This window comes from Typopeltis vanoorti, chromosome 14 (genome assembly GCF_054136105.1).
Source record: "Typopeltis vanoorti isolate ZY-2024b chromosome 14, IOZ_Tvanoo_1.0, whole genome shotgun sequence".
NCBI classification, from domain to species: domain Eukaryota; kingdom Metazoa; phylum Arthropoda; class Arachnida; order Uropygi; family Thelyphonidae; genus Typopeltis; species Typopeltis vanoorti.
Genome location: NC_143562.1, coordinates 117804649 through 117818999, shown reverse-complemented (window position 1 = coordinate 117818999; position 14351 = coordinate 117804649). Strand labels below are relative to the sequence as shown.

The window sequence follows — 14351 nt, the reverse complement described above, 5'->3', positions numbered from 1 at the left end:
GGTGTTGATTTCTAGTGATGGTGGTCTGGAAGAAAACAAACTCGAGAAGAAGAAGAGTGAAGAATGTGGGAAGAAAAGCAAAGAAAAAGAAGAAGAATGAAATGGGCCAGTACTATCATTGAGATGTCTTCTCCACCATGAAAGGTGTCCCACAGGAAGGTGCAGTGTACATGATATTATATGATATTACAAAATGAAAAAAGTATAGGAAAAGTATGAAAGTGCAAAAAACTGGGAAGGAGAAGGTATTTTATGGTGATTCAATGATAAGAGGTGTACTTAATAACCAAGTGATGAAATCATATTTGCAGATGCAAAAATCAAGGATATTTGTGCAACTTATCTTTCAGAATGTAGCAGTGAAAAAACTGAATGTAACAGTGAAAGAATGAACAATTTGAAAGGTAAGAAATATGCAATGAAAGAAGATATGAAAGAGTTGCTGATAGAAGCAAAAAAAAAAAAAAAAGAAGAGTGAGGAAGTAAAAATTGTGAGTCTGCTGTCCCAGTATGATAGGACTGAATTTAGAAAGGCTATGATTGTAAATGAGTCAATGTGAAGACTGTGTAGAAGGAATGGTGTGCAGTTTATAGATACATGGAGTGAATTCGATGATGGAAAAAGGAGACATATATAGCATGAGAAACTGCATTTGAATAGTTTTGGAGTTACATGTTTAGAGAGAGTTTTGAAGCTAGATGTTTGGAGAAAGTGTTATTCAGTGGGAGGTTGGAAGTGCAAACTGAGAGAAACTAGAAGTACTGGGGAGGGGGATGCTGTCAAGTGTGGGTTCAGCCACCCCTGAGATAAATGACTGTGTGTAACATTTATGCAATACTGAATGCCGTTTCCTAAGTTTCAAATCCAAATGAGCTGGTAATGACATTCCACAAGGGCAACTGGAGGTCTAAGGAAATGTTGAAATGCATGTACACGAATGCATGAAATATAAGAAATAAAGGAAACAAGTTTATGGCATTGGTCAACTGAACTTGGCCAAAAATTATATGCATCAATGAGACACCTGGTTGACAGAAAATGATATAGTTACAGGAACAGAATACAAATGGTACTGTATTTTCCTGGAGGATAAAGGGATTATGGCAGAAGTTAGTTTATTGCTGATGGCAGCAGAAAAACTTTGACCAACAAAATTAGAAGTTAAAGAGAAGGATGTGGATGAGATGATTTGTTTGAGGCTATTCAATGAGATATAGAGGCTAATAAAAGAAAAAAATATTTTTGGTTGCTGCTATAGACTGGAGGCGGGGGGGGGGGGTCCACAGGAAGATGTGCATGCCAGACCAAGCAATTCTTATGGGTGACTTTTACTATGGGGATATAGACTGGAGGGAGGAATGGGGGACTGGCAAGATGAAAGTGGAATTTATGCAGTTATTATTATTATTATTATTATTACATCATACCTCCAGGGAGTCCAAAGACTCATCGAGGGAGGGCATCTACTCTACAAATCTTCATCTCACTACTCCACCAACCTTCATCATCTAACACCAAAGCTATCTACTGCTGACTACCACCACTAGTACTTTCACAGACAATCACAACATCCATGCCCATGGCGGGATTCGAGCCCGCAGCCTTTTGGCTGGAGAGTGGATACGCTAACCACTTGGCCAACCAGGCCAGATTGGAGTTTTTGAATAACTTCTATATATTTCATCTAACGTTATGTGGACATAATCAGGGAGATGGACTGTTAACTGTCAAGACTCCAAGACTCCATACAGTTACTCAGGAATAATTACTGAAACATGCCATGGAAGAGAACAGGAGTTTGAGAGTGGCGAATCTGTTAACAGTACCAGATGGTGTCCGCAACCAAGACAGACACTCTGCCTTCAATCAGGAAGACAGACTATGCAGTCCTGTTATGGAAGGATGCTAAACATGTAGGATTCTCTGTCAAGAAAGAGCTTAATTTGAACTATAATGCTGGTAATAATGACAGACTTAGGAGACATCTTGCAGTAGAGAAATGGCTTGAGAAGCTACAAGTAAAGAATAGCAGTAGTGGCTGGGAAGTGGTCAGGGATTGCTTGGAAGAAGTAGCAGACTGAATAACCACAGTTGGAAGGATAAACCAGGTGGGGGTTAAGTAAACAAGCAGGAATATAAAGCAAGGGCTCCAAAAAAATAAAACATTGTGAAGAGAATATAAAGGTGATCAGCATATACATCAGCTGTTCAAAATACCAGCTATAACATTGACTACTATGGTGAGAAAGGGCAAATCAGATTATTTTAGCTAAGTATGCCAAAGTAAATCCAAAAGAGTTTTTTCATTATATAGCAAGTAAGAGGAAGAATGATTATGGAAGGAAGACATTAATAAATGCTGATGTTAGGAAGGTGACAAAGAAATGAGGAAGCAAAAGAACTAGTTGAGCTGGTGAGTGATCAATTTGTAAAGGTGTATCATTGAGGTAGAGCTAGTGCAGTTACTGATGTGACAGAGGCTAATGAGAAAATTGTGGTACACGAACTGGAGGTGCTCAGCATGTTGAAAAATATTGATGTGAATACAACTGTAGGACTAAAAGGCATGCTGGCTCATGTGCCATAAGAATGTGCAAGAGAAATAGCAGTGCCTCTGAATCTGTCTCAGCTCTGGCAAGGATCGAAGAGAGTGGTAAGAGGGTAAGATAGTTTAATTACATAAAGGTGACTCAAAGACAGAAGTAGCAAATTACAGACCAATTAATATATCAGGAGTGGTTGTTAAAGTTTTGGAAAAGTTGGTAAAAGGTAAAATTCAACAGTAGGCAGATAGAAATATGATACTCTACAAGGGGTAGCATGGCTTTGTAAAAGGTAAGTCCTGCCTTTAGTAATTTATTCATATTTATTATTAGAGTAACAGCAGAATTAGATAAGGGAAATGGATACACCATGATACTGATGGACTTTGAAAAAGCCTTTGACAGAATACTGTATGGAAAACTATTACAAAAGTTGGAGCACAAGGAATGGATATGAGCTGGTAGGATGAAAAGAGGGGGTAGCAGACAGACAGGTATCAGGAGTAGTATATGGTGGAGTAGAATCTAGGAGAATAAGGGATACTATCGGAGTTTCTCAGGGTTTTTATAGTAATGATATAGGGAAAGATTAAAGGGGAGAATATTCAGTAGTTTGCTGGTTATGCAAAACTGGGGAGTGCAATAGTTGGTAAAGGTGATGTGGATATCCTACAGGATGAATTACATAAATTGGCATTATGAACAATGGATAATGATTGTCAATTTAATGTTGCAAAATGTACTTTGGGCTGAAAAAGGTCACATACATTTTATCAAACAATGGTAATAGAATCAAGGAAATTAATGAGGCTAGGGACTTGGGTTTGATGGTGGACAGAAAGCTGAAGTTTAGAGGGCATATTGCAAACATCAGTAAAATAGTTTAAAGGATTAGTTAAATGTTGAAAAACATGCTAACAAGTAATCATAGGGAAGTTATTATCCATTGTTATAAGGCTATGATTCAGCCTCATCTTGACTTCTATGTGCAGTAGTTTCTCATGGAGCTGAAGGTGGTAGAGAATTCAGAGACAAGTGATAAACCTGCTGACAGATTTATGGAATCCTCCCTATGAGGATAGGTTGAGTGTTTGTGTGGATTGCAGAATTTAGGTGATGTGTAGAAGAGAGAGGACATGATAGAAACTTATGAGTTATTAAAGGGATTCCATAAGATTAACACAAAGGAAAATTTTCAATATAGGATGAACAGAGAGAGAGAGAACTACAGGTCATCCCAGAAGTTATGTAAGAATGTGGTTAGTAAGTGCTGACTAGATTTTTTTGTTTAGTAAGCAGTAAGCAAATGGAATGGATTACCAGAATTAGTGGGTGTGCTATGATAGTGAATGAAGGAGAGATATGATAGGTATTGCATATATAAAAGTTAGTGTCGGCTTTTTCTTAATTATACTTGCAATAAGTCTTATTTATTTTTTATAGATAGGTACTGAAAAATCTCTACTCTAATTAACTGGAATTAGAAACTCTGATGAGATCTTTAGAATTATGCAGTGCAGCCACTGTAACACTTTTATACCACCATATTTTTGCATTTCCAGTCAAATATTGTCTACTTGAGCAGCTTTTCCACATTTCATGTTTTTGATGTCTTTTTCCATGTCAAGTATTGATACGTACTCTTTATTTGACTTTCCTTGAATGTTTTCTACCACTATGATGTCACTGCTTGAACATTTAGTAATCTGGCCTGGTTGGCCAAGTGTTTAGCATATCCGCTCTCCAGCAAAAAAGCAGTGGGTTCGAATCCCGCAGTGGGCATGGATGTTTGTGATAGCCTGTAAAAATACTAGTGGTGGTGGTGGTAGATGGTGTTGGTGTAGATGATGAAGGTGGTTGCGGTTGGTGGATTGGCGGAGACAGACAGAGAGTTGTAGAGTAGGTGCTGTCCCTCGATGAGCCTTTGGACTCCTGGGTGGGTTACATAATAATAATAATCTGTCAAAGCAATTACTCCAGACATATAGAACATTTTTATCATCACTTTTCATGTGATCTTCATCATCTTTGATTCCTTTTACAGCACTTTTTTCTTCATTTCTCAGCTTTTTTTTTTTTATTAGCCTCTAGAATATTTTCCCACCATTGTGATAGTTATTTGCTATCTTCTTTCCAAAATCTTCTCACTATGTTTGTTTAGTTGAACTAGTTTTACACAATGCTTTGTTTTCTTACATATTTCTCTGCATTCTCTCAGAGCACGAGCTCATTACTTGCCAGGAACTTTCACTATGCTTCCTTCTGCCTATAATATATTACTGGTTTTCAACTTTCTTTAGGTGGATTGACATAAAAAAAGTTTAATTAGTGTTATAATAAACAATGTATCTAGCATATACCATCTACAATAACAGCTCTCTCTCTCTCTCTCTCACACTCACACACACACACACACACACACACACACACACACACACACACACACACACACACACACACGCTGTAAAGGAACTGAATAGCAATAATAAAATCCTGAGAAACATGGGTATTCAATTACCGACTGTGTATGCCGTGCGCGCGCGCATGTGCGGTGGGGGGGGGGGGCATGTGCATGAGCACATGCTCATATGTGTATGCAAACTAATAAGAAAACAACTGCAATTCTTACCCATTAGAAGCAAAAATATTTTTAAACTGGTGGGCAGCATTCAGCAATGTTGCCATACATAGTCGTAAAACTGCAGCATCTTCAGAATGTAATACAAATGCTCCATTAATAACATTCAAGAAGAGATGAATATCTGAAGAATGGATGAAAAGGCCTGCCATTGCATTAAACATTCGTGAGATTAGCTGAAAAGAATAGAATAGAACAGAATCAATATTTCTGGATGCATCAGAACTGAAATGTAATTATGATAATGCAATTCACTAAATATAATAATTGTTATGCAATTCTATCATTTGGTTACCAGCCATTGAATCTTATCAACCATACCTAATTTCCTTGGAACCCACAGACTTCCTTTTTCTAACAAGTCAGTATGATCTCTAGCAGTGCTGCCATCTAATGTGATAGATTATTTAATCCTTTATTGTAAATAAATAAAGTCTGCACTTGAAGTAACTGCAGGACTGGGAAAATCGTATAAAGAGACTTGCATAAATTATTAAACCAAGAATATAATTTCTTGGGATCTTTAATTTATATTAAAACCAAGTGAATAAACTTCCAACATATAAGTCTAATCCAGACTATTTTAGTAATCAGGTGTGGCAACTTTTGGCTATTTGTATATGGAAATATGACTTGTGCATTACTTCAACTTTGATATCACTTCTGGGTCTGGTTCCCACTAATGAGACATGACATCTCAGATTCTGGCAAGATAAGTACTTTGGTTTTCGTTTGTTTGTTTTTCACTTTGATTTTATTTTACTAGTGCTAGTGGAGGTTTTGCCCCCACTAGCACTGTTTTTTTTTTTTTTTTAATAAATATTAAGATTGCTGGTATTGCAGTTAATATCTGCATTACAGGATTACTTTTGGTAGTATCATGGCCAATATTTTATAATAGCTCAAATAGAGCATTTGCTGATGGTGTATAATAATTTCTATATCACAGGATTATTTAATTCTCAGTCTGACGAATGAAAGTTCCCCCCCCCCCCCCTCTTACAATCAAACACAGAGGTTTTAGTCTTTTTCTTTACCTGGGATAATGCTACAAATTCCTCCAAGGATGCAAACTATAGAAAAAACTCTAGGCAGAGGGAAATATTCAATTGTAGTTAAAGATGTGAAAACAAGGGCCAAACTATTACAGGGTTTTACTTTCAAAGGCAGCACAGTTATTATTATTATTATTACATGCCTCCAGGGAGGGCACCTACTCTGCAACTCTCTGTCTCCACCAACTACGATGACCCGCAACAACACCAACACTATCTACTTAACACCACTACCACCGGTATTTTCACAGACAATCACAAACATCCATGCCCATGGCAGGATTTGAACCCGCAGCCTTTTGGCTGGAGAGTGGATATGTTAATCACTCGGCCAACCAATGGTCGGAAGCCAGGAAAAAAACAGTAAAAATCGAAATATTGCAAATGGAATATATAGAGAACAGTAATGAAATTCTTATATATACATTCTTGAAATGGGCTATGATTAGTAACCGATAAACCTATATGAAAGGGTTTATCAGCGAATGTTAAGACAGCCTTACCAAATTTTGTCAACATGTGCAACCCGAGTTATGGCAAACTGTCCCAGAGTAAAACCTAATAGAGATCACACCTTAATCACCAGCTGGACACCTATTTCTCTATCTAATACTGACTACAAGATATTTCTCCACATTATCAATAACAGGCTCAAAGTGGGAATGAGATACATAATTAAAAGCACAGGTGTATGGAGTTCTAGGCCGAGCAGTAGAATTTAATCTATTTCTGCTATGTGATCTAATGTGCTTAGTTAATACAAAAAAAGCAGTTAATGGCAGTGCTATCAGTAGACCTTACTCAAGCATTTGATAATATCTGGCATCCCTTTCTGTTCCATATCCTCCAACAAATTAGTGTAGGTAAAAACTGCTATCCATTATCAAAGGAGCCTATGGCAATTCAACTATCTGCTTGCTAGTTAATGGGTTACTGTCAGATCCGGTCAAAATTCAAAAAGAAGTCAAGCAAGATTGTCCTCTTAGTCCACTGCTCTTTGCATTGCTTCTTGAACCTTTCTTACACAAAGTTGAAAATACACCTGCTGCGTGAGGCATAACAGTTCCTTCAACTATGAAGGAAAATAAGGTATTCGCATATGCTGATGATGTAGTGGGCACTTGGAAGGATAATGATTCCACATATATCTTTTTTGGTATTTTAAATAAATTGAGCAAGTTCAGTGGATTAACTACTAATGCAGAATTATAATTTACAAAATTAATCTACAAAATTAAAAGTTTTTGGGAAGTGAAGCACCTCCATAGCACAATTGGAAGAACGACGATACGTTGCACCCTTCGATTAGAAAAGGCCTAAGTTCGATTCTCGTCATGACAGGAGGAATCTTTATATGGACTTTTTCAATTCAAGGTGAGTTAGCCAATCTCATACGGAGGTAGCAGGGTTTTTTCTCCCAGAAACTCAGGTTTTTCATCCTGCATACAGACAAATTGGTCCTTCAAAACACATGCAATTTACAGATAAAAAATACTAGCTATGGTGGTGGTGGTTGTGGGCAGTAGATGATGTTGACGTAGATGATTGGTAGTAGAGATTCTGTGTAGTGGTGGAGACAGAGAGTTATACAGTGGGTGTCCTCTTGCAATGAGTCTTCGGACTCCTTGGAGGTGTCACAAATAATAATAATAATAAAAAGTGCAGTGGCGGCCCGTACATAAACACTGCGACACTGCAGCACCCCCAAGGAAAAATATGTTATTATTTATAAACACAAAAAAAAAATTAAATTTTGTTTGTGTTTATAAATAATAACAATGCTTACAACATTATATAAATGCAGTACTACATGTTAAAGGGTACAGCTTATATTTTGACATTGATTGAATAATTAATAATTGGAATTTTTCAATTAACGCTTTAGATTACGAAACAAATGCACTGCGATCTAACGCCGATATTCGTTTGCTCTTGTCACTGCACATTACGTCATTCCCAACTGTAACTGCTCAAATGGCAGTGTATTTTTAGTAAGCTTACGTGCCTTATTTCTGTGAGATATGAAACGTTTCTTATTGGTGCATGGGTCTGGTGAACTATTTTTTGTAAATCTTATTTTATTTTGTTAAAATAACATAATTATTTATTTATTATAGATACAAGGCTGAATTATGATGAGTGTCACTGTTGAAAATATGAAAAGAATTATATTTTTTGAATTATCATTACACAAAACAAATACACTGCGATCTAACGCTGATATTCGTTTGTACCTGTCATTGCTATTGATACAAAACTTTTATTATTGGCGTTTGTTCGTGGTGAGGATGAAATATTTTTAATAAAGCAATTTTTAATATGTAAATTTTTTATTAATAAATTCGTTACTGATTAGGAAAAAAAAAATGTTTTTTTTTGTATATGCAGCACCCCCACTTAAAATTTTCACCAGCTGCCACTGAATAAGTGAGATCTTGGAGGCATTCCTTTTTGATTAACCTCTAAGAAAGAATCTCACATTATACTTGGAATTCCTTCTCCACGTACACAACATTACCAGTTCAAGAATTTATATACAAAAACTTTGAAACCTTATAAGACTGAAAAATAGGGACTCTTTCCTTTTTTTCTATAGCCATAGTACTCAAAACCATAATCTTTCCTGCTCAGTTGTACATAATAAATATTACAGATATCACAGAAGTTGAGAAAAGCAATCATATAGTAAGCCTGTGCAATTTTTTTGGTCCAGCCGATACCAAGAAGGTACAAAGGAATTTCTTCAATTATGAAAGAAGCATAGAGGATTTGGGCTTCCAGTCTTACAATTCTGCTATTTAAGCAATACAGCTTCAAAAATCCATAAAATGTTGCAGACCTCCTCCTGTATTATCTGGGTTTTCATCTTCCCCTATTTGGAGTAAATGATTATAAAGGTCCAAAAACTTGGATTGTTCTTGAATACTGCAACACTCTGTGCTTAACTCTAAGACACTGACATTCTTTCCATTAATAAAAAAGCAAAATTTGGTATAAAGAAATCTTTAATCTGATTTGCTGCAAAATTCCACAGTTGGGTACTTACAACAATACTTTGTTTCATAACTTATTGAAGTTACATGGTTACCCTTACAGGAGGAATCTTACTTGGAGAATTGCATATGGCCACCTTCCAGTCAATACCATCAAATGGAGGTATTTTTACATCAGAGATCCAATCTCAGACATCTGTTATCAAATGGAAACAGTAGAACATGCATTCTACGGCTGCCCTTTTCCCTTGCATATTTGGAACAGATTATGTAACATGTTGGCATTCCATTACTTACAACAGAACAAGTTTTTTTTTTGCAGTACCCACCGCCTGTTAGCAATGGGAAAAGAATTTTGATTTTTATAATTAATGAATTAAAATACCATTTATATCAGGTTAGAAAGAAAGAAAGATGGATTTGAAAACCAGCAATATGACATCCAAATGCTCCAGAATATTGTATTGTGAAAATTTTATTGTTAATAAATATAAAAATCGGCAGTCAGACGATTTTTGTATTTTGAAAGAAGCATTCTAGGAGATATCAAATTTTTGACTAGATGGTGTAGACCAGCGCTTCCGAAACTGTGGGCCGCGACCCCCTGGGGCAGTAGGTTTTGTTGAGGGGGGCCATGAAATAATGAAAACAAATTGAAAATGTTTTAAGATTAAGTAGTTTTTTTTTTATCTTAAAAGAAACATATCTAATTTTTATTATTTCTTTTTCGTAATTTTTATATTTTAATGGGAAAAAAATCATACATTGGTTCACAAATTTTGCTTCTTGCGTATGTTGGTGCTTAATGAATATTAGTAAATATTTGCTTATTCATATAAGTTTCATTTCAAAGGAGAAATCTAAGAATTGTACTTTGAAATATTTCACCTGATATTGACTTTTTGTGTAGCAGTATGAAACACATCCATCACATCAAATTGCTATTAAATTTCTTTTATGTTTTTAATTCTTTCTTTATTACTAATCGTTTTATGTTTCATGTGCTTGTACTGCAAATGCACAATAACAATACAGGGTGTTCGGGATAAATTTGACAGTTTCGTAAGGAAAAAGAAAATCTTCTTTGTATCTATTAAATTTAATGAATTGACAAAAAAACATTACAGGCAGAGTTAATTACAATACTATCAACAAGATTTACTCAAAATAACCACCATTAGCATCGATCACAGCTTCAATTCTGCTTCGGAACCTCGAACAAGCTGATGCTACAGTCTCCCTGGGAAGGGCCGCAAAAAATGTTTTAATTTTATCCATTAACTGGGCTTTTGTATTACTGGAAGTGCGATTGGTGTCTTTTTCAACTGCGCCCCATACAAAATAATCCATGGGGTTAAGGTCTGGGGAGTTTGGAGACCAAACATTTGGACTGGTGAAGTCGTAGAAATTTTCAGACAACCATTTTTGACTTTTCCCAGAGGTGTGGCAAGGGGCCGAATCCTGCTGCCATACATACGGCCTACCATTGGCTACCCTTGTTATCCAGGGCTTGACTACAGTTAGCAACTCCACGAACAAAGCCCGAATTCCAATGCCAGGGTTCTTCAACACCTGTTCCTGCAGATTTGCGAGGAATTCTGCTGTACGAACGCAATCAGATCGTCTGCTAGGGATCTTTCTTCTTGCTACATCCTCGTAGTCACCATTGCAAGTCTCTAGTTCATGCCTGATTGTTTTTACTGTATTCAGGGAGCATTGGGCAGCAGTCGTAATATCCTTATTTTGATGGCGGGCACGAATCATCATGATACAAGTTATTCTCTTCCATGATTCAGGTGGGTTCCAGCTATCCATCCTTTCTGACATCTTGTATATGAATGAAGAAGGGTCCAAACTTTTAAATGAAGAGAAGTGTGTGTTAATACATGTAACTTACGGAAAAATATAATTAATTATAAATATGTCAAATTTATCCCGAACACCCTGTATATCTATATAAAAATATGAAATAATGTGCCATGTCAAATATGTATGCAAGATGCTAGAAATGTAATATTTGCATTTGAGTTTTGCAATATTCACTGTGTATGTTTTGTATTGAATATAAATACAATAAATATTATAATAATATATGACTATGTTACGATTTTTTTTCGAGGGGGGCCGTGAAATATTTTAATGTTTCCGAAGGGGGGCCCTGACATCCAGAAGTTTGGGAAGCACTGATGTAGACCACCCACATTATATAATATTTACCAGGGACAGATAAAATTCTGTCTATTTTTGCAATGAGAGTTTTTTAAATGGTTCCATCCTCTTTATTCAATGTGGTCTCATAGTCAACTGCAGGGATTACTGGAGAGCAATCCCAGGATGAGTAGGCCAACTCAAGGCAGTAAACTCAGATAAGGCTAACTGCATGGGTATCAGTCATCTTTGCACTATAGTTTCAATTAGTCTTTTGGCAGTTCATCTATATGAGCTTGGTCAAAAAGGAAAACTGATAACCTTTGCTTATATGATCACATAAAAGAGTTGAGGCCTTTTTTCTCTCTCTCATACTACCAATCTGTTGTTGCTTTCTCCTAATACTATCAGGCTCTCTTGAACCGCTATAGTAATTACTCTAGGCCTATGATGAGCACCTGTTTACTTTTTCACCTCAGTAAAGGTAGAAACCAGTCTGCGTAGTGACCTGTCCCATGATGCATATCATTATACATGTCCGTGGGGATATGTGCTTTGCATTATGGGATACTAAGGCAAGTGATTTAAAGTCATTAGCCTCTTTATATACGAGTTGCCCAGTCTTGAAGTTACATCAGTTGCAAACTTTGTTTGCTTACACCTGGATAAAGAATTAAACAAAGAATATAATTTAAATTAAAGATACAAAGAAATTATATTCTGGGTTTAATCCTTTATCCAAGTGTAAGCAAACAAAGTTTGCACCTGAACTATTTTCAGGACTGGTATCTTTAATTTATACTACAACCAAGTGGAAAAAACTTTCAACAAAAATATAATTTCTTGGCATCTTTAATTTATAATTCATCCAATGTGATGGTATAACTATATTAGTAGCATAGTCCCTAAACTTTAACTCTCTATCTAATTACAATGTCTGGCTTTACTGGCCACATGCAACAAACGTCCATTAATATAATACTCTGTCTGCAATGTATGCAGTTTAAAAATGCATAAATTTACATGTGGATACACTAAAGTGACATTCGTCTCATTATCCCCTAAATACAGTCATACCCCGACTTACGCGAATCTGGAGTTAAGCTATTTCTTATATGTACATATTCCTGTCCCACTTCACGCCTCACCACTAGTCGTATCATTCAGGTGCCAGCCGCATTCGACAGTGTCGCACATGCTGTGAACAAGCACTGATGTGTTTCATGCGGTCTCCATTCATACACAATTTTTATAGTCTACAAACCTTGCGATTGTTTAATGTTATGTTCTTTATAAAAATTTTATCACATAAAAAATAATAATGTCATCCAAAGGAAGTAAGTCTGATTTTTCTACTGCTAGCAAGAAAAGAAAAACATTGACTTTGGAAACAAAACTCAACATTTTAAGGATTTTGAAGGCAGAATGAAAATTTGGGAGCTAGCAAAGAAGTTCATCTACAGGAATCCACAGTAAGAACAATCATAAAAGAAAGGTTTACAGATTTTGGAGGACATAGATACTAACGAGGAACGAATTGCAGCCACAAGGCAAGGAATAACAAAATCATTAACTTGCTATGAAGAAATTTTGCGTAACAAGAAAAATACATTATGCCGTCACACGAATCTATTAGATTTTATGAAACCATCGACATCGAAATAACTCTCTTTTTTTTATGTATGAAAAACTACAATTATGATTATATTCTTAAAAAAAATAGGTGTTTTTGTAAACCTTTGGTCCCAATTGTATGTTTGTATATATAAATTAGTGAGACATGGTTAGATGAGGACAACATCCTGACAGGAATAGAGATGGAAAGGTATGATATGTTTCGTGAGGATAGAAGGGGTAAAAAGGGAGGGGGAGTGCTATTGATGATAGAGAAAGGGTTATGTCCATACAAGGTAGAGATGCAAGAGGGAAATAGGGCCAGTGGTTTTGAGGCAGTATGGTGAGAGATAGAGGTGAACAGAATCAAATACTTGGTGGGATGTTGTTATAGACCTGGTAATGTGGATGGTGGTGATAGTGAAATGTATAGTCAAATAAGCCAAGCAAATAAGAAAAGGGCGTCATTATGGGTGATTTTAATTATGGCAATATAGACTGGAATGAAGAGATAGCAACTGGAAGTAAAGAAAATGAGTTTCTTGAGTTTTTAAGGGATAACTACCTCAGACACTATGTAACAGAGGGCACACGAGGGTTAAGGGTCTTGGATTTGGTCATCTCATCGGAGGATGTAATTATAAATGAGGTATCGAATCATCCACCAATTGGTGAAAGTGACCATGAGGTGATTACCTGGGTGGTTGCCAGCAGTGCAAGGACCCCTGTGAAAAAAGGGTATATGTGGAACTACAAGGGGGGGGGTGATTATGAAGAGCTAAGGAGATAGCTTGCAGGTGTAGCATGGAATGAGGAGTTAGCTGGAAAAGAGATCGATGCAGCTTGGGGGATATTCAAAAACTATTTAGTAGATGCAATGTCTAAATGTATACCACGGGTGAGAAGGTTAAATAAGGTAGGTGTGAGATGGATGAATAAAGAAATTAAGCATGCAATACAGAGAAAGAGGGCATTGTGGAGGCAGCATAAGAGAAATGGAAATAACCAATTCCATGAGGTCTACAAAGAGCAAGCATGGAGGGTGACTTGGTTAGTGAGGGTAGCTAAAGAGAGGTATGAACAGCAGTTAGCTAATGAAGCCAAAAAGAATCCTAGGGAGTTCTTTTGATATGTAGCCAGCAAAAAAAAGAATGATTATGGAAGGATGACATTCATTGGAGGAAATGGTAAAAAAGACAGCTGTTGCAGAATGTGTGGTGGAGATACTTAATGAGCAGTTCATAAAGATCTTTCAATCTTGTAAATGTGACTTCATGGAGAGATTGAGAGCTGTTGATGATGGGGAGGAGAGACTGACTGTAAGTAAGTAAGAGGTGTTTGGGGAGTTGAGTAAACTAG

General features: G+C 36.4%; 1 protein-coding gene across 4 annotated transcripts in view; it reads right to left on the bottom strand.

Annotated features, from left to right (window-relative positions):
* Nucleotides 1–14351, bottom strand: part of unc80 (unc80, NALCN channel complex subunit) — a 1852146-nt gene that overhangs the window by 523580 nt on the left and 1314215 nt on the right. For all 4 annotated transcript variants that reach the window (XM_090404461.1, XM_090404464.1, XM_090404465.1 and 1 more), the window contains one exon: nt 5174–5358. In XM_090404461.1, the coding sequence (XP_090260587.1) occupies nt 5174–5358 (185 nt within the window). The remainder of the gene's footprint in view (nt 1–5173; nt 5359–14351) is intronic.